Source organism: Empidonax traillii, unplaced genomic scaffold (genome assembly GCF_003031625.1).
Source record: "Empidonax traillii isolate 1590-97213 ecotype Southwest subspecies unplaced genomic scaffold, ASM303162v1 scaffold403:size524366, whole genome shotgun sequence".
In the NCBI taxonomy this organism is placed as follows: Eukaryota; Metazoa; Chordata; class Aves; order Passeriformes; family Tyrannidae; genus Empidonax; species Empidonax traillii.
The window spans coordinates 405499-425589 of NW_020955596.1; the positions used below are offsets into that span (position 1 = coordinate 405499).

Here is a 20091-nt window from a genome sequence, read left to right on the forward strand (position 1 = left end):
TAAGAAATTGCTATTTAGCAGAGTAAGGCAGAGGTCAGGGCAGGCCAGTGTGGACAAGTAAGGACACCCGTGCTAATTATGTATGCACGAAGGGAACGCGTGCACCGTTCAGAACAGGGCCATGCTGCTGCCTTTAAACACAGTCAGTCTAGAAAGCAGAAAAAAAGCAGTCCTAGCCTGTACTCTTGGAGTGCATTGTTTTTGTGATGGGTCTTTATAACTACAGCTTCTTCTGTTTTTATTGAACTTGTTGCTGTCTCACTGATCCAGTAGCTTGGAAACAGGCTGCTTTGGCATGCTTAGGTAGGTCTTCACGGTCTAAATTACTGATATTTGGTAAATAAAGTGTCCTTTGTTATTGTCCCAGGTCAACAAGGGTGTCAGATGCAATATTTGCAAGGCTTGTGTGTTCTTAATAGCATTGCATAGAAAAGTTAGCTTGGAGCTGCCCAGCACTTTAAGGACACAGTGAGACTTTAGTTCTGAAATGCAGAGATACCACAGCTGCTGAAACCCAAAGATTTTTCTTTAAGTAAATGTCTCACTGTTTAGGACATCCATCAGAACAATTTTAAATATTTGAAAAGGGAGTGGGGTGAGAGAGTATAAGCTGACATAATGTCCTAGCCATTTTATTCTGAAACCTGCATTTTAACAAACTTCATAAGAGTCTCGTGAAAAATGAGTTTGAACACCAGTCCTTTCCGTAACTTTTCAGGTGTGCATTGCACAAAGGCAGCAGGGTGTGTAGCTGTGCAAATGCAGTTCTGCCTGTGTAGGTGTTTAAAAATTACCAGAATCATGAAGTTTTTCAAGAAATTTGATGTCATGCTTGTTGGGATCGAGCTCCGTACTGCTCCCCTTTTACATATACATTTTTAACTGGGAGAAAGTTTGGAGTGTGAAGGAGTTCTTAGCTCTTCCGTCCCAAGAAGGTTAAGAGAAGCCTGAAAGAACAGAGGGAACCTGTGGTGGACTTTGGACAGGATGTCCAGCATTTCTGTAGTTCCTATTAGTGTAATCGATAATGTCCTGCTCTCCAACACACCCCTCAAAATATCTGTAGTTTACAAGCAAATCTTCTTCTTCTCGTTCTCCCCAGTGAAAGGATAATTTTTGTTTGGTTTGTTTCAGAGCTGGAAAAGGAAATCACCAGGAGACCGAAGAAAGTCTGCATTGTTAAAGTGGTGGGAACAAGGAACCTGTGGAAAAACATCGTGGTATTGTGTGTGAACTCGTAAGTCGGATCTTTTTCTGTTTGAATAGTTGTGTGGTCAGTCAACTGGAAGCAGCAATGGGAAATGATGAGGGAGCTCCTTTGATTCCTAGTGTGGAACCCTTCACTAATGTCTCCGATAAATGATCCTGGAGAAACACCAGATGTTGCAGGGAACTGTTTTTATGGCAAACATAGAGGAGCTCATTGGCTGTTTTGGGCAGCAGAACCACCTGTCTTCTCAGGTGCCATGCTGCAAGTGCATTGCAGTCATACAGTGGTCTTGGGTGGCCACGTGCCACCCATCTGCTCATGCGTGCAGACATCTACTACTTGGCATCCTGGATGAGATTTTTGAATGCCACAGGAGTACAGATTCAAGTAGTTGACATCTGATAGGGCTGTGTTGCAGAGGAAGATGCTGCTTGCTAATAAACACAAGCCTCTTCCCTTGTATAACAGCTGTCCTTGGTAGGTCTTCAAAGGCAGATTGCAAAGTGCTTCAGCGCTCCCAAATAGTGTATGGGAGACACAGGGAGAGTGTTCTGTGGGAGACTGTACAATGTGGTGCTTTCGTCCTAAGGCTTCAGTTTGGACATGCTTATGAGGGCAAAACCATACATGAGCCTGAGGGTTTTGCGTGTTACAGATTCTGAGACTTCCTGTTCAGAACTGACCACCTTGTGAAGAGGAGATAGATGGACTTGCAAATTCTGGGAGGGCACCAGCAGTGGATTTTCTAATTTTTATATCTTATAAAATGTCCATTTGAATTTCTTTCATGTTTTTTTTTTTAAATGGGAGGTGGGAACAGAGAAGAGTGGAATTCTCCCAAATTTAGAAGCCTGTAGCTCTCTTGTGGATTTTTCTTCATCACATCAGGGCACTTCTCTGCAGCCCTCACTCTTGTTAACAGGTGTATGGATCAGTCATAACCCAGAGGGGACAAATAAAATAGTCACCCAGAAGCACCAAGACTTCAGGGGTCAGTCTCCAGTACTATTGGTTGCAGAACCAGCTCTAGTCTTAACGAGTTTTGTGTCTCTCTTCCACCCACCAATGAGTGATTCCCTCTGCTCCGAAACAGTGTTTTCATCTTCCGCTCAACTGGTACATTTAATAGCAAGTGTTAACTGTGTTTGTGAAAAATGTTTACATGGGGAATTCTCCCCTTCTCCCTCACCCTCATTAATTTTGCATATTTGGAAATGCTCTAGACCAGAACTAGGCAGCTCAAAAGATAACTTCTGACATTAGCACACAGAGGCTGTTTGCCATCCAAGTAGAGCATGAAGCAGATCTATGTCTGAGGAAATACATTTCATGTTTGTTTTTAGGGGGTGGGAAAAAAAAATTTAATTCTGTTATTCCTGTTAGGTGAGGCTGTGCTGAATTTTAGTACGTGCAGAAGGAGACTTTTGCAGATAATAATAAAAAATCAAGGAAGATAGTTTTAAAAGTAACAATTCTGAGCTGCTCTTCAAGTTAACATAATAGAGTGATTCTTGGGGAAGCAGGCTGGGAAGCAAAGTCCAAACAATACAGTAATTTAGTTTATAGGTCATGGCCTAAATAACAACTTCCGCAACTGTGTTGGCATGCATAGAATAGAAAGACAGAAGAAATGCTGGTTAGCTCTGCCCTTTTATTACTATTGTGTGGCTGATTAATATTGCTCTTATGGGAGAATTCAGTTATAATATAGCTATCCAAAGCAAATGTCATTTTTGTGTAAGAGCAAGCACTTGTACTAGGTTTTTACCAGGGTGAAAGTGTTTGGTATTGAGGGTGGGATTTTGTCCTAAAGCATTGATTCAGAAGTTTGCAAGATAAATTCCTCAGGCCCTGGGCTGTCACGCACTGCCAATTCCCCCAAGTGTTTCTATCCCTATTTTGTTACCCAGTACACTAACAGAGCTTCAAATTCCTGGCCTTCAGGAGGATAGACAACTATTAGTGTAATGTGCCTACCATTCATTTTTTTTTGGAGACCTGGATCTGTGCCTGCCACTCTGTCAGGCAGAATTAATTTATGACATGAAGTTTGTCTTGTCTAAGTGCCAGGGACAAGAGGCTCTTCCTGGCAAAGGTATTTGAGCCATGATGGGTGCAGTTGAGAGCACTGACCTTTCCCATAGCACCTCTGCTGCAGTTTTGCACCACATCAACGGTGATGCTGGGGCTTCTCATCTGTGTACCTCAAGCCCCCTGCTCTTTTTTTTTTTTTCCCTTCTTTTTTTCTTTTTTTTTTTGGAGGGTCAAGGTAGGACAGGAGAAAGAGAGAGGAGTGAAACGAGGTGGCAAGATTTTGATCACTGGCATCACAAAAAAACTTTCTCTTAAAAGAGGAGACACTTTGCTGTGACGGGTGATGTAAATGTGTAGATTGGATTAGAGGTTATTGTTTCAGAATTGTAATAATCATTGCAGCACATAAGACTTCAAATAGTCCTTTCTCAGGGATTTTCACTTTTGACAAGCTAGCTTGGGAAGTAGGATGTAATGTTTGTGTTTAGTATGACCAAATGCCACGGGCAGGTGGGTCTTCCTGGAAGACACATCTGTATGGCACCGTGCTTTGCTGTCCAAGCACACAGGCCGCTTCATCACAGCAATGCTGGCTCTGTGGTTGTCAGCAGATGCACTGGGAACAGAGAGATGTCCTTCTTGGGGTACAAGAGTTCTCAAATACAACGGGAAAACCTATCACACACTAGGAATCCTTGTAAAGTTGCTTGTACCCCGATCGTACTGTGAGCAGCAGCTATATGAATAAAGCCAGCAAGAGTTTGGTTGAATAGACGTTTTTCTTTTGATCACTGCTTATTTTTATAGTAGCACCTAGAAGTTTGAGGTAAGTTTTTTTTGCACGACGTATTTTATTCCTGCAGCAGAAGAAATTTTTTCTGCACTAATGTGTTCCTACACTAAATTATGTTGCAGTGCACGTTTGCCTTGTCAGCAATGATCTCCTTTTGCCCTATCCTATTTCCCTTAGGCTGACTGGGTATGGCATACACCACTGTTTTGCAAAAAGCATGATGGGGCATGAAGCGAAGATGGCGATTACCCACAACTTCTATGCGGACTACTACACCATGGCTGGGATTGCACTGGCATCCTGCCTGGCCATGTGCCCAGTGGTCGGGTTTCTGGGAAGGAGAGGAGGACTCCTGCTTTTCATGATACTTACAGCTCTGGCATCACTTCTGCAGCTGGGCCTTCTCAACTGTAAGTTGGAGATGAGAGCTTTCCAGGGCCACGCAAGTTCGACATGCAAATAAGGGACCAGGAAATATTAACATTTCCTTTGCCTTTCCTAGATTTGTCGTACCACCTGCATAGTTTAAGAAGCTGAATGTATTTGAAGGTTTCCCCAAACACCTGTTGTCTTAGGCTCATGAACAAAAGGCACTGTGTTCTGGATGATTGATTCCCCTGGAGAAGCTCATTGGGCATTGATGCTGCATTAGGGTTGTCACTTAAAAGCAAACAAGGAAATAAAAAATGTTTTTTATTTTATCTTAGTGAAATAGCCTCCAGGGAAAGTGCTGGGTAGGGATTGGGAAGGGAAAACTTCACCAATAGAGTCTGCTTCTTAAATGGCTGCTAAACTAAGCAGAAGTTAGAGCAGTAGGTGTATGTCCTCCGCCTATTCTGAGCATCTTTCTATGAGTGAGTAATATACAGGTAGCATGGAAATTATGCAGCTGAAAGACCCTTATTTTAACACAGTGTGTGTGTATAGTCCATGTGAAAGTATACACATAATTTTAGGAGGTGACACAGCTTTTCAGATGGGTTGTTCCTGCCAAAACCAAGAGTGTTTCACCTCTTCCTTTCCAGACAGTAACTTTTATCTGTCCCTTTTGAGCTGCTTCAGCTATTAAAACTGCTATAGAAATATTCCCTTTCTTTTTTTATTTTATTTTATTGTCTTCATTTTTTGTTGGTTGAGAAAGTTGAACTTGATGAATCAGAGAGATGCAGAGGGAAGGTACTTTGTCACTCTCACAGCTGCTAAACATTAGATCCCTGTCCCATGAAACACCACCCCAAGGAAAGGGGAAGAGGATTGAGACATGCTTTGGACAAACTAGTTATGAGACAAACACCAGCACACTGGTTATTGCTGTTTTTCATTTCTAAGTTTAGAAATAATTGAGGGCTTTAATTAGAGCTTTTTGCATTGAGGATGGAAAGTTTTCACATTCCCGCATTCTGAAGGCAGCTCCAAGCCAGCAAGAATTGTCCATATTTACAGACTGTGTTTCCTGAAGGCATTTACTAAGTTAACCTTTAGCAAACACGTTATTTGTGGGAGTGTAGGAGGGAAACAGGGTACCTCTTTCATGACGTGGATGAAACTCCAACATCGCGTGTGTTTGCTCCCAGCTTGGCACAGATGTTTACGCTCCCATTGAGCAGATATTTACCATGTCCAGCAAACCTAGCTGAGAGTGGGAGAAGTCCCCTGTCCCCACCTCATCACCAGTCTATGTTGATGGACTGTGACTGCTCACACACAGGTTCACACTGTGCATGTGTGCAACCTCCCGGAACTCCACGTTCTTCTGGTGGTGTCCATCAGGGTCTCTCTACACTGAATTCATCCCATTTTAATTTTTTTTTTTAAGGATGTCAGATGTTTGTTTGAGGCTATTGAGGTAATAATCATGCAGTTGCTTAGTTGAGAGAAAGTATGTCAGAGCCATTAATCTGCTCTAGAGTCATGAAAATCAACAAAAAAATCAGTGAGGGAGGTGGAGAGGAACACCCTGTAGGAATTATTACAACCTTTTCCATAATGGGTTTAGGCAGTTCTGTGAGCCAAGTTGCTAAAACTAAGAGCAGGCATGGGCTCTAGGTGTGTTGTGCTATGTTGGCACTTTCAGCAAGGTGCACCCATCAGCCTTCCCCACTCTACCCTCACCCCCTTATTTGTGAGAAGAGGAGGGAAAGGCAGCCTTGAACTTCAGAGCAGCTCAAGTTCCCCCACTCTAGATCATACCCCCCTTTTTCCTCAGAAGAGCTAGATATTGTTTGGAGAGAAGCAGTGACCCTGCTGATTATGAAATCTGTCACAGCAATCCTGCATGTTTTAGCTTAGCGTAATTTGGGTATAATTGGCAAATGAAATCAGAATTTGAGAACAGTGAGAGAGAGGGATATTCTTCACCAGCCACAAACCTGCAGCAGACCTTGGGGCTTGGTGTGCTTGGCCCTTCCTCTGAACTCTGGAGTGTCACCTGGGAAGTCACAGAAGGCCGGTGGGAGATGAGCAGCAGAGCTATGGCCAGCTTGTGCTGCTGCCCTTACCCTTGCTGCCCAGTACTGCTGTGTGGTTAGGACACGTGGCACTTGGTGTCTAAGGTGACACATGGACCATCAGCTCAGGCTTTTGGTGAGGAGTAGGGTCTCCCACCAGTCTGACAGTGCTGGTGCTCAGACTTTTTAATCTCTAGAGCTTCTGTTGGCCATTCCTTCGGGGCTGCAGCAGGAGGGCATTTTTTTTCTTCTCCCCCTTCATTAACAGGGGGAGAATACAAAGAGGCCTTTGTGTTAATGCCAGTGGTAATTCTGGGGCTCTTAAATATGCTTTACTGCTGGTTTGTTATCACTGTCTCATTAGCATGCTGTCCACCAGTTGAAATGTGCCTGGAAACAGCATGTCCTATCTGGTGGCCAGGGAAAGATGTGCCAGCTGTGGCATGGGAAAGAATTGTGGGGGGGGCTAGGGTGGCATGTGGGATTTACCTTTTTTTTTTCTTTTCCTTTGGATAAATAGTTATGTAAAACCAGTAAGTTCTTTTTTTTTCTCCTTTTCTCTCTTATTTTTATCTTCCTCTGACTTCCGTGGTCTTGGATCCAGTGATCGGAAAATACAGTCAACTTCCAGACTCAGGTATGATTTACTGACAAATCTGCATTATATTGAAAACACTCCCCCAGGAGCAGGTAGATCCAAAAGGCCTGAGCCAAAGCACCCAGAGCAGAACTGCTGCCACAGAGGGGTGCAGGGGGAAAGCCCACTTCTACACAGTGCCTTGAGACCCCATTCATAGGCAGGTCTGCTCATTTATGTGCAGTGTCTTGGTGTAGTATCCCCTCCACATAGTCTGTCTTGCCTCTGCATGTCAAGACAGGGTGCAGAGGTCCCCCAAGGTTTATTTTCAGATACACGGTAAGGCTTTCTCAGAAAATCTCCTGAGAAGCAACATTCCCAGTTCAGGAATCTCAGTTCTTTTTTTTCCAGAAATATCTGAGATGACAAAGTCACTTATCTGATAAGGGGACTTAAACACCTTAAAAAATACTCTCCCAGATACCTTATCCCAGGCTGAAGTACCATAATGGCAATGCAATGACAGGCTACAGGGGAACAAAATTTACCCTTCTGTATTAGATTTGATGGACCTGTCCTTGCCCAGCTTTTCCAAGGTCTGTTCTGCTGAGCAGTTATGACTTCCTGAGGGGTAAGTGGTGTAGCCTCACCTGCCATGCAAGAGTGGACAGGGAGCCTCAGAGACCCATATTTTGCAAGGCGCTGTGCTCACACCCTTATCTGCTGGCAGTATGTGCTCTCTCCCCCAAACTTGGGGTGCACTCAAGAAAGGGCTTAGCCCTGAGCAGGCTGGAACATGTTTTGGAAGATGTAACTGAAGAGCTCCCAAACACCTTTTGCTCTTCTGACAGCTGATACATTCAGCAAGAACAAAACCAGCTGTTAATTTTCATTGGATCCGACACAGAGACTGCTTGGGATTACATGTTGATGAACAGTTCTTTCTTCAGGCAGGTCTTGGAATTTGGCTATAGAAAGGTGGGGGAGCGTTGGCTGCAAAGCTCCAGTCCTTTCCCCAGAGCTCTTGTCAGGCACGATGTGTTGACCTTGTATGGTGCAATAGTCTGCAAGTGACATGACCTCCTCTCTGGTCAGGACAGACTACATGAGCTTGTACAACTCTGGATCAGATATCCTGCCCCTGCCCACAGAAGGTGGTGAGCAGGGATCAAGGGTGGGATGTAATATCATCATGACCAGAAGACGGTTTCCTTTAGCCTTGTTTAGATTTACTGGGGTTTCTCCCTGTGCTTGATAGACGCTGTTCATCCTGGAAACCTTGCTGCCATCCAGCCATGAAATGATTGAGCAAACAGCCTTGACTTAAGGGAGTGCTTTACTGTCCTTGGCATCAGCTCTTCTCACGCAGAGTTGTTGGGCAAAGGCTGTCAAGCTGGGAGTTACGACAGAGTTTGCAGACTGATCAAGTGCAGGGGCTTAGTGCAGAGATGGGAGCACTTTTATTTCTTTAGCCTCTTGCCCTGCAATGGGAGGGAAGCAGCTGGTGCCTAAAAGACTGCCCAAAGATGTGGGGTTTTTTGGGTTTTACCTTTTTTGTGGTGGCCGAGCATAAAAAAATTGGAGATTGCTGCCATTTTTGGCATGACATTAGGATTTTTTTCATGTATGTTCATGTCTCAGGTGCTTGGGGAGTGGATGCTGTAAAAACCAGTTTTAAATTAGTATTACAAAATAACTCATATTCTTGTCTAGGGAGAATGAGTAACATAAACCATAAACCTCTTGGTTTTTTTCCTTGCAAGTTTGGCCTCATTCTTACTTTTTATGAACACACTTGTCTTGTCAGGTATGAGTGACAGCGTCAAAGACAAATTCTCTGTTGCGTTTTCCATCGTGGGTATGTTTTCTTCGCATGCTGTTGGAAGCCTTAGCGTGTTCTTCTGTGCTGAAATCACACCCACGGTAATCAGGTAAGACATTGGCCCTGAGCTCAAAAGACGGGCACAGAATTATCCTCATTACACTGATAAGGGTCTGTGTAACTTAACACACTGTATGGGAGGGGAAACGCTGTGTAATTGGAGACCTCAGCAGTTTTGGGGCTGCTCTTTAAGGTCACTGCAGTCAGTCTGCCTGGGTAAATGAGCGTCTGCGTACAGAGAGGCTTTGTTTCCCATGGCTCCACCTTGTGTCCCATCGTGGAGCTGATCAGCAGGCCAGGCAGCGCATGAGTTGCAGCGTGGTGGGGTCTTAAATATTCAGCCGAACGAGACTGTGTGGTTGAATGTTGTCATTGCTTCACTTACTCTGAGGGATTTACATAAGGAGCGACCGGGTGAGTTTACAGCTTGATATAAAAGGAGAAATTCCATGAGTGTGCAGAGGAGGACATAGTGCCAGCAATCCCTGTCTCCATAGAGCGGGCTAACCAGGCCAGCCGTAAGGGTGCTTCTGTGGAAGGCAGGTGTTGAAATACATGGTGTTAAATGCTTTTGGTGTGTAAAGGTGCTCTGCAAGCCTGCCTTTCCTGCAGCAGCACCCCTGTTAGTGGTCTGCCTTTACTGAAGGTAAAGTCATCTTTCTCTTTGCACGCAGATCTATCTTAGCAGAGACTCAAAGTTTTTCTAAAGAGGAGCACTTTCATCCTGGGAAATAGTAGAAATCAGACAGATGATCTTTGTTGGAGAATTTCCCATAACATGTCTTTGCATAGTCAGGGTTTTGTACCATTTTATATATTTGCTGTTATCTTTCACAGCACAAAGGTTGTGCTTCTGTGTTCTGCATTGTGCTTTTAGCAACACCACAGCAGTTCAGGAGTCCTCTCCCTGACTCCATTGAATTTCCCAGGAATGTAGTTCATATGTGTGGGAGGGAAAGAGTGGAAGAAAGAGGATACTCTTTTTTTTTTTTTCCCCTCCAAATTACATGCCTTTTGCACTTCATGAAAGTGTTATTGCAGAACTGTTAGCTGAGTAGCTAGAGTCTCCTTGATCCATGGCCTTTTCTTCCAAGCTATCTCAGTTTGTTAATGTATTTTACAGATAACATTATTTCCACAGGGAAAGGCAATGTGAGCAGTGAGATTATATAGCAACCCAAAACACTAACAACTATTTATTTATGTGTGTGTCAGTCAATTTTGTGGTTTTATGCCTCTTTAATTTTCTCCTTGTCTCTATTTGAAAGACACATAGATAAGGAATTGACTATGTCAGACAGAAGAGAATCTGCCAAGTAGGGTCAGATGTGCAGTGGGAGCTTAGCAAGATTTTTTTTCCTTAAGTCACTTATGTTGCTCCAGGATAGGGGAAAAAGTCCTGGCTGGGAGCTGAAATTCTGCCTCCCATGACTCTGCTGGGTGACACCAGGCGAGTGACAATAGCTGGGTATGCCTCAGGGTCCCCGTTTGTTTATAGGGATGATGACACTGCAGCGCTTTGCAGTCCTACCACCATGATAAGATCCACTCAGGGCTGTAATTAGGAGATGTAGCTCAGGATGGTGCATAAACCTGTCTCAGGCAGAGGTGTGGTTAAGCTGCCTTCTGTCTTCAATTTTGGTGGATCTGGCTGCTCCCTCATATCCTGCTCTCCAAAATACTTCCTTGGATGCCCTTTAGGGGTTGGAACTAGATTATCTTAAGGGTTCCTTCCAATCCAAACTATTCTATGATGCTAATATGCTTTTGGTTGAATCTCAAGGAACCTTAATGAAAAGGGAGGCAAAGAGAACAGTAGGGTTGTCTCAAGGATTTCCCTAATCAAATTCTTTACCTGTAATACCCCATCCCCGAGGATGGAAAACAGCACTGTCATTACCTGAGGTAGCAGTGGTGTGATAGCAAACCCGTAGCACCCCTCCATATCTGCTGCTGTGGTGTTGAGATGAACAGTTACAGTAGTAGAGGAGGAAAACAGCCATCCTCATCACCAAGAGGTGCCACCTGCTCCAGCAACATGAAGGTTTCATGCTGTCATGTGGCACAGACACATCCTTCATACCCTTGCACCACACCCCGGTCTCCTGGCAGTAGGAAGGAGGGCTTCACCAAGAGCTGCCATTCTTTGTACCAGGTGCTACAGTATGGAGCTCCATCTAAATGCTGAGTTAAAGCACTGAGTGGCACCAATAATCCGTCTAATAATCTTGACACCACTGCAGTCTGCACAGCTACTAAATAGAAATAGGCTGAGGAAAACACAGTGTGTCCTCTCCTTATCCTCCACATGCTCAGTTACTATCAGTTACTATCAAGTCTGGTTTTTTCTGTCAGCGTCCTGCTTTTGTGTCCACCTTTCCAAAGAAATGAAGAGTGAGCAGTGATGGCCAAATCAGGAGTTTTACCCATCAGTAGTTGCCTGAAATCAGATTTCCAGCTGTTAAGGAAACTTCCCTGTCTGACCATCCGGGAGTCACTCAGCAGTCACTCTTGTGCAAAGGGGCCGCACCGCTGCACAACCTCTTGCCTCCAGGTCCCGCCTCCTAGAGCTCAATCTGCAGCTGACACAGCAGCTCACACACCCAGCTACCTGCACTGAGCATACTCCTCAACACAGTGGGGTACAGGGCTGTTTCGTGGCACTTGAACCAGGCCTGGCTTCTTGAAGGTGGGACCTCGCTCCATGAGGCCAAGGGCATCCTGATGTATTACTGAAGCTCTGGCCTAGGACTGAACGCCCAGAAAGTTACTTATGTTTGGGCAGGGAAAAACTGTGGAGGTTTTCAGGGACTGACTTCAAGAAGTGGCCGAGCTGATTCAGCAAAGCCCAGAAAACCTGGTCCAGTTTCAGAGTTGGCCCTGCTTTGTACAGGAGGCTGGAGCAGATGCTCTCCCAAAGTCTCCTTTAGCCTGGGCAGCTCCCTGGCTCTTTTGTACTCTGAGCCATGCCATGTGTTGACCCATTTGTTCAATGCAGACAAATGGCCATCTGAAGACAGGATTAATATTCCTCTGCTCTCCTGAGAAGTGCTGAGAAGGGCAAGGCCCTTTCCTTAGAATGTCAGTGCAGATATTTTGCTGCTCCCTGAAAAAATACTGCAGTAACGAGCAAGGAACTTCCCCCCCATGAACAAGCAGGGCCTTTCTGAGGACAAAATTTAGGACCAAGATACCTTTGCAATTTGCCCGTGTCAGGACCATAAACTTCATGCTGAGGTTTATGTACAAACCATCCCTCCCTTCTGCCAGTGGGTTGAGCAGAGGTTGGAGAAGTGGTTCTGGTCGATCATCCGTGGAGCTGTGCCATGGGAAAGCCCCCCACAGCAGCCACTGGCAGGCAGAGGTGCGAGGGGGGAAGCTGGGGCTCACCATGGATGACAGCAGCCCTCACACTTCCTCCCTAGGTTCTGCTCTGAGAGTGTTCAAAATACAGTAGCTGGCCCCTGCCATGGAAGACCTCAAGCTGAGGAGGAGCAATGTCCCAAGACACTCAGAATGTTTTTGTTTTCCACCTGCTGCCCATGTCACCTGCAAAAACTGTGAATTATGAGGGTGCTGCCTCTCCTGTCTTGTAGCTGTTTTCCTGATGTGCACAGAAAGAACAAAAAATTCCTGACAGTATTTTCAGTTTTCTCTTTTTTTTTTTTTTCCCCTTCACATTTTCATGTTTGCAATGTAGTCAAACCTTAAAGAAAACCCTTCTAAGACACATACCAAAACGTACTTTCAAGCTGCCTCCTACCAGGTTTGGCTGGCGCTGGATAAAGTAAAGCCTGCTGTAATTAATGACGTCATATGGAAAAACTCTTTTTCCCCCCCTCAAAATCTGAAGCCGCTTGACCCATAAATGACAGAGCCGTCTTTGTTGTTGCTTTTTTGCATTTTCTTTCAGTTGCTTGATGTCCTTCTACAGCAGCTTTTAAAACTCACCTCAGGTCCTTCTCAGGGGGGTTGAGATACAATTCAGCTGTAGCAAACACTGATGTAAATGAGACGGGCTTTTGTTGCTTGAGAACCAGCTTGGAGAGAGATTTGCCATGCATTTGGGACTGGTTGTGTCGGTTACTGATGTGAGCGTATAAATGAAGTTGCAGGGAGGCCAGTTGCACAATAGTCGTATTCAGCTGGGTTTCTAAATTGCCATTGGAAAGCTGGCAAGTTTTTAATAAGGGCTTTTGCAGTATTTGGAGAAGTCACTGTTTGTGAAAGATGCTCTGCTGAGTCTGGAGAACTAGAATATACATGCATGAATTTTTGATCCAGTCAGTGTCCCAAGAGTGTCTTTTGAAAACTTGCTGCCCTTCAGCTGTCAAGTAAGCAGCAGTGGATTTTGGAAAGGATTGAGTGAAAATTAGCTTTAACACAGCGGCTGGCTGAGTGAATTTGGTATTTGTAGGTTTATGGTACTGTGATTTCTAGTATGGTTAAGTCAATGAAACTGGATTTTTTTCCCAAGTATTTGACATAGAGCAGTCCATTTGCCTTTTGCAGTCATCTTCTATAAGGGCTAGTTATGGTTAATAATTACAACTCTGCATTGGGCCAGAAACTGAAGCATCTGAGCCCCTCTGATCTCCAGAGGGTTTGGGAGTAGATAGCATCTCCTAGAGGAACTGCAGGAAACATACTGCCTGCACAGGCTTCATAAGGAAGCAGGGTGTCAGTGATGAAGCTCACAGGGAAACCTCCCTCTACAGGCAGCAGAGTCTTTGGAAAGTAAAGGACAAGCTGTCAGTCTCACAGATTTTGTTAGAATGAGTCACTTAAGGGTGACGCTCTGCTGGCCAGAGACCTCAGTTGTGCCACAGCAGGAGGAGGGAATGGCCTGCCTCACAGAAACACCTGCAATGCTGCTTTTGTGTGGGGTCACCCAACACAGACAGACCCAGGAGCATGAGCTGTGCCTCAACACAAGGTGTGCCTGTTCTGTCCACAACCAGGGCCTGGAGAGAGAGATGCTGATGAGCAAGATGAGGAATTGCAAGAGATGTTGCTTGCATCAGGAGAGAACACTGAATTGGGCTTGCACAAGCAGCTTCTGTGCTTGTAACTGGAGGAAGATGAATCTATTTTCACACTTTTTTTCTGAAAATTATGTATTTTATTACAACATCAATGTGTTGAAAAGTTCCAGCCACAACATGTTTTTGTGTAGAAAATATTTCAGTGCTCAGCATTTGGTAGAAAGGATTGAGGCAGTGGCTTGTTAAGTATAATCTCCTGCCTCCACTGCTGAATGATGCCAGGTACCTTAGAGGCAGCCAAAATTGACTTCTGCACCTACTGCTTCTTAGTGTGTCTTGTCTAACTGGAGAGAAGGCTGGCATGCTAAGCAAAATCTGGTTTTCCCCAACTAAACGTGGGAATACTTGGAGTTGAGAATACTTTAGAGGGCTGTCTACACACTCACATGATAAAGCTCCTCTTCATATGTGGGGGCAGTTAAATGGCTGTGAAATGATACTTATTTACCCACACTGAGGCAAATAAGCAGCAATTATCTACAACAGCAAAGCAACTCCCTGCTGAAGGGACTGTGCAGTGTGAAAGCTCTGAACAAACCAGGTTTACCTTCAAGACTTTGGATGCCCTGGGTGCATGCCAAACAGAGGGTTGGTCTGGACGACCTGTCAGGTCTGTGGGCTCCCCATCTCAGTGCCAGGGGGGCTGGGCTCTCATCTCTGCCTGTATTTGCAGGGGAGGCGGATTGGGGCTGGTCCTGGCCAGTGCGGGTTTCGGCCGCCTGACCGCCCCCATCATGGAGCTCCACAACCAGAAAGGCTACTTCCTCCACCACGTCATCTTTGCCTGCTGCACTCTCATCTGCATCATCTGCATCCTGCTGCTGCCGGAGAGCAAGAACCAGAACCTGCCCGAGAACATCCCAGATGGGGAACATTACACCCGGCAGCCCCTCCTGCCGCACAAGAAGGGGGAGCAGCCCCTGCTCCTGACAAACTCTGAACTCAAGGATTATTCTGGCCTCCATGACTCAGCAGCTGTGAGTGACGGGATCTCGGAGAACACCACTGCCAATGGGATGAAGTCAATGTAACTGGGTGGATTTTATTTCCCTTTTATTTTTTTTTAATTATTTTATTTTTCCCTTCTATTTCTTCTCTTTCTTTTGTATTTTATTTTGTGCTGTTGTGCGGGAGGAGTAGCACTTTGGGCAAAGGTGTTTTGCACAGATTTTACAAACCAGTGATGGAGCAGATGGAGGAATTCAACTCTGCTACTAAAGCAAATTTTGGCATCTTCAACTGTTGTGCAGATTGCTCTTGAAAAAGTTTTGGGGGAAAAGACTCATTTGAAAAAAGACCTGGCTGGCAGTAGCCCTTCAGAACTCTTTTTTTTCCTGCCATTAAATATGTGTATTTATTTTGATTTATTCTCAAGAAGCACTTTATTTCCTTTTCCTTTCATAGATCACAAAAAGGAAGCCATCTTATTATAAGAGGTGCAGCCATTCCAAGAAAGAAACCATGGGGGGAGGGGAGTGTTGTTTTCTGTTTTGTTTTCATGTTTCTTTAAAGAAAAGAGGGATCCACTACAAATTTGAATTGACTTAAATTTAGACTTGTGCAACATTCTTCTGATTGTCTAGAAAGTCCAAGTGCCCAAGTTGCCTGTTGTGTTTATATACACGGAAAAAGAAAAAGGAAGACAAAAACAAAGCAAAACCTGTTGTGACTCAAACTCTGACTGCGTTTTAGGCAGCTTATGTTTGTCTTTATAGCCCATGTGCACTTAAAAGTTACTTTCTAAATTAGTCCTTTTTTTTTTCACCAAATGCATTGAAGAAAATCCTACCCAAACAAACTGATTATTCAAGGTGAATCAGCTTGCTGCATTTTAAGAGTATATTAGTCTATTTTAGGTGGTTCCCAGTGCTCTTTAATAGTAACATAGATGATGCAAATGATTTGACTAATGATGCAAAAATTATTTTTGCTGAGAATGGCTTTAATTATCGGGAGGCCCAGGATCTCTGACTTCTCCAGGAGAAGAGCATGAACCAGCAGGGATAAACAGCAAGGAGCATGGGCTACCATCTGTACTTTTATTCCAAAAGGCAGCACAGGTGGGATTTCTGCTCCTAGCAAATGAGTGTCCTGGCATTGTGTAACCTGTTTTCAGAACCAGGATTTGGGTTTTCAGTTTAAGTAGACAAACTGCTTAAATGGCTGTTGGAAATGAATTAATTGATAGCCTGTGAATAATGTCTTACTGAGATGTTTTGGGCTCTTTGAGATATTTTTGGGTTCTGACCCAAGAATATACAGTGAACTCACCCAGATTTCCCCCTTCCCCAACTGCTCTTTTAAGATTTTAGATTGCAAAAAAAAGTTTACTTAAATCAGATCAATGCTACACAAAGTGAATATCCAGTTTACCTCCTACTGTGCAGATGGCACTTTGATGGTGGCCACTTGACTTCTCTCCTCCAGCCCCCAGATCAACTATTTCCTTTGGCCATCGGCTTTTGGTTCTCACATGAGAGAATATTGTGAGGACGTAGTTCAATGCAAGGACTCAGTAAACAAACAGCTTTCTTGCATTGTAGTTAACCTCCCCACTCTCCCTCCCTCTTCTCCTTTCTCACTCAGGCCATCCATTTGTGATTGCTTGGTAGTGCAGACGTTCAAACAGAGCAGCAGGATGTCAATGTTGTATTGAGTGTCCGTATGATTGCCACTTTGTTTGATGTACATCTTGCGTTCATGTGCACGGAAAGTGCTCGTTTGCACTTTCCTCCTCTCCCTTCCCTTCCCTTTCCTCCTTTGCTGTATATATTGTCGATTAACTACTGTACCTAACAATTTCCATCCTCCATTAGGCTGCCAATGTCCTCTTACAGTCCCCAATAAATCAGATATGTGCTCCCCAGCGGGCAATGCAGTGAGTAGCACAGCCTCAGACGCTGACGAATGCAAGGGGACAGGTAGACCTGCAGAAGCGACAGAGGTGGTTGTGTTCAGAATAACAATGTTGTCCTAAGGCTGCTAATTTTTACAGAGGATGTGGACATTTGGGTTCTTCTTGAGCCTGGTAAGAAACACTGGACCAGTTGATGGTAGTTTTGCCCAAAGATAAAAAAAACTTGGGTTTTTTTTCACCTTTGCTAGACTTGCTGTGACAGCAAGAGCCCGATCTTCCTTACACTCAAGTTTTATTGTCAGACTTGAGTGCGGCTCCTTCTTTTCGTTCTGTGCTGAGACCTTTGCAGTCTGTGTTCACCCAAGAACCCAGCCCTTCCCCACTCATGCAGTATTCACGTGCCAAATTTGTGCAATAACTTTTGCCTTCAATACGAGATGCTTATTGCAAGCCACACACATTCAGGGAGGAAAAAAATGGGTTCACAACAAAAAATTGAAGAAGCAAAACACATCTTAAGGGAAGAGAGAAAGGGCCTGAATGCAGAGAAGGTGTGAGCACAGAGGTGGAAAGCAGCTGCCATCCATCATGCCGTGGAGCCAGCAGCTCCTTCGTTTGTGGTCTTGTGTGCCTGTATGCTCAAGCTGTGGTACAGCCTTTGTAGACCATCCACAAGCCTTATAAAACTGGCTGCTTCCAGCACTGTCAGCAGTCCTGGTGTGCTCGCCGCTGTTGTCCACAGCACTTTATCGTTTCCTATTCTGGTGGTTGCTCTCCAAGGACAGACAGGCACAGGGAAAAGAAAAATTGTTTAAACATAGCAACATTTACATAGTAATCAAACTAGGTGACAGAAATGTGCAGCGATTTATTTAAAAGAAAAAAATCTTATGAAATTGATTTGATTTGATGGGTTTTTGGGTTTTGGCTTGAAACCAGGTAGTCGGTACTGATCTTCTGCAACAAAGGGAGACCCAGCTTCTCCAGTTGGTCTGCCCCTCTGCCTCTGTCACAACAATAAAACAAAAACTAATTTCCTGCCATGGCAGCTCAGTTTTGCTCCTTTTTCTGATAACATGAACACTTCTGTGATGATTATTTTCTTCCACACCTGCTCACAGAGTTGGAAGGCTTTTGCTGAACATATCTTGTGTGGAGGAGTCAGGTACCAGGTGATGCAGCAGGGCAGAAAGGAACCATGGAATGCTTGCCCTGCCTCTGCTAGTCTTGCAGCAGGACAGGGCTCTCTGCTGGGGTCCCAGCCAGCTGCTCCATTGGCTCCTTGGCTGCATCTTCCCTCCAGCCTTCACCAAGAAAGGCTTTTCTCAGGTGGCTCTTTATGGCTACCACAACAGGGGAAGCAGTCCAAGCTGTCTTCTCCGTTTTGGCCTTTTTCTGTGAACCTTCAGTAACCTCTAAGCCCATCAGTAGATTTTTCTTTGGGTTTACCATTTAAGGGCTTTCTTCCGTCTTTGTAAGTTTAAACGAAAATGTGAAGTGACATTATGCTTGATCTTGGGGGGTTTGTCCCCTTTTAAGGTTTCAGTACTGCTTTTGTTGCCAGACACACTGCAAATGGATAACAACAGTCGCCTGTTTGCAAGTGTTCTGTGGCCACTCTGAAAGGGGGTTGTGTGATTTACTTTTTGGTTTCATTGAGCAGGCTTTTTTTGTTGTTGTTCTTTTTAATGGAAGTATTTTACTTAACTGTTGCCACTTCCTGGAAAGCCAAACACTTTATTGGTCACCAAATTGGAAGCAGAAGTGCCATTAACTGAACTCTGTGAATGTCAAGTCAAGTTGCGCCTGTAGCTGGCACATAAGACAACACTATTAAGTGGGGGGATGACCTCCCTCACTGTAACTTTTTTTTAATTATTTTATTTTTTAAGAAAAAAAAATGAAATTACAAACCTCATTTTAAATGTATTGTGTAAAATGTTTCAGGAAAGGAGTACGGTGTGTTTTGTCTAGTGGGCGAGATCTCCCTCCCCATTTCAGTTTCTGATGAAGTTTTAAAGAATCGTGTTACTGTATGTTTTGATCATGAATAGTCTGGTGGTGCTTCCTCATAGCACAAGCTTAAATCAAGTACTGAAAACAGTCTTACAAGCTAAATGTCTGCATGATGTTACATCTGTTGTACCTACTGAGAAGAACTTTGTATGTAAATGTACAGAATAAAATGACATTGTCCCATCAGTTTGCTCTCCTTGGTCTGGCTCCCTCACAGTGACCTCTGAAACACCCAGCAGGAGCTGATGCCTCAGCAAACAGTCCTACCCTCCTCTACAAGCAGAACGAGCTGTTTGTAAATCAGGCTAATTAAACCAGCACATTGATTTACAACTAATTATCAGTATAGTCCATTACAGAAGAGTAGTTGGCTGTTTGCTGGGTGGTGTAAATTAAAAAGAAAATACCCTCCAACAGTTGCTTTTTGCCATTCTGATCCTGAACTGCGGCCAAAGACGGACAGCTGTTCCCACCAGGTAAGGAGGAGCTTTCTGTGCCCATGTTCAAATATAACATGTTGAAGCCACTGGCTGTTCAAATCCTTTTGGACAAGAGACTCAGTTAGCAGTTTTGCCTCCTACATCAGTGACCTCTTGGTTACAGTTTTTAATTGCTGATTATGGCACCACAGCAACGTAAATTCATCAGTTTTCTGCAGGGGGTTAGGATAGTTGTCTAGAAGCAGCACTAGTAAATTTTGTTTGTATCAAAAGCTTATGTTTGAGTCAGGGCTCAACTTGCAATGGAAAAAAAAGTAGTAACTTGGATAGTTAACTCCTAGCTGCCCTCTCATTAAACAAAATAGCCCATGGATCTGCCTCTGAAAGGATTCCCATCCTACCTAAAAGCATGTCCAGAGAAGTGCAGGATACTTTGCAGTGGTGGTCATGGTAGTGGAGTGCTCTGATTTTTCTAATGTATATGCTTGATTTACACATGGTGTGCTCTTCTAGTAGTCTGATAGATGTATCTATTGCTCTAGAATTCAAACTGCTTTTTCCTTCTATGTAGTCCTCAGGGATGGACAGATAACACTTTGTGAAACCCTTCTAGCGTTCTTAATGCCCAAGGGACAGAAGGAAATCCAGTGTTTAGCACTAGTACTACAACCAACAGGGACTAAAAGGAGAAAAGTAACACTCGTCACAGCTTTACAATATAAAAATGAGGGATTTCTTTATTTGAACACTAAAAGCTGCTCTACTGTATTAAGTGCTAGTACACAGTAGA

The 20091-nt window shown here is 44.2% G+C and overlaps 1 protein-coding gene across 3 annotated transcripts in view; it reads left to right on the plus strand.

The window, feature by feature from the left end:
• The window catches only part of SLC22A23 (solute carrier family 22 member 23), a 113080-nt gene that overhangs the window by 90243 nt on the left and 2746 nt on the right, over positions 1-20091 (plus strand). The window contains exons 7-11 of one of the 3 annotated variants that reach the window (XM_027893709.1): positions 1135-1237; positions 4215-4447; positions 7089-7121; positions 8869-8992; positions 14662-19047. In XM_027893709.1, coding sequence (XP_027749510.1) covers positions 1135-1237; positions 4215-4447; positions 7089-7121; positions 8869-8992; positions 14662-15019 — 851 coding nt within the window. In that variant the 3' untranslated portion in view covers positions 15020-19047. Of the gene's footprint in view, positions 1-1134; positions 1238-4214; positions 4448-7088; positions 7122-8868; positions 8993-14661; positions 19048-20091 lie in introns of those variants that run through there. The other 2 variants (XM_027893710.1, XM_027893711.1) reach the window with 2 other exon arrangements.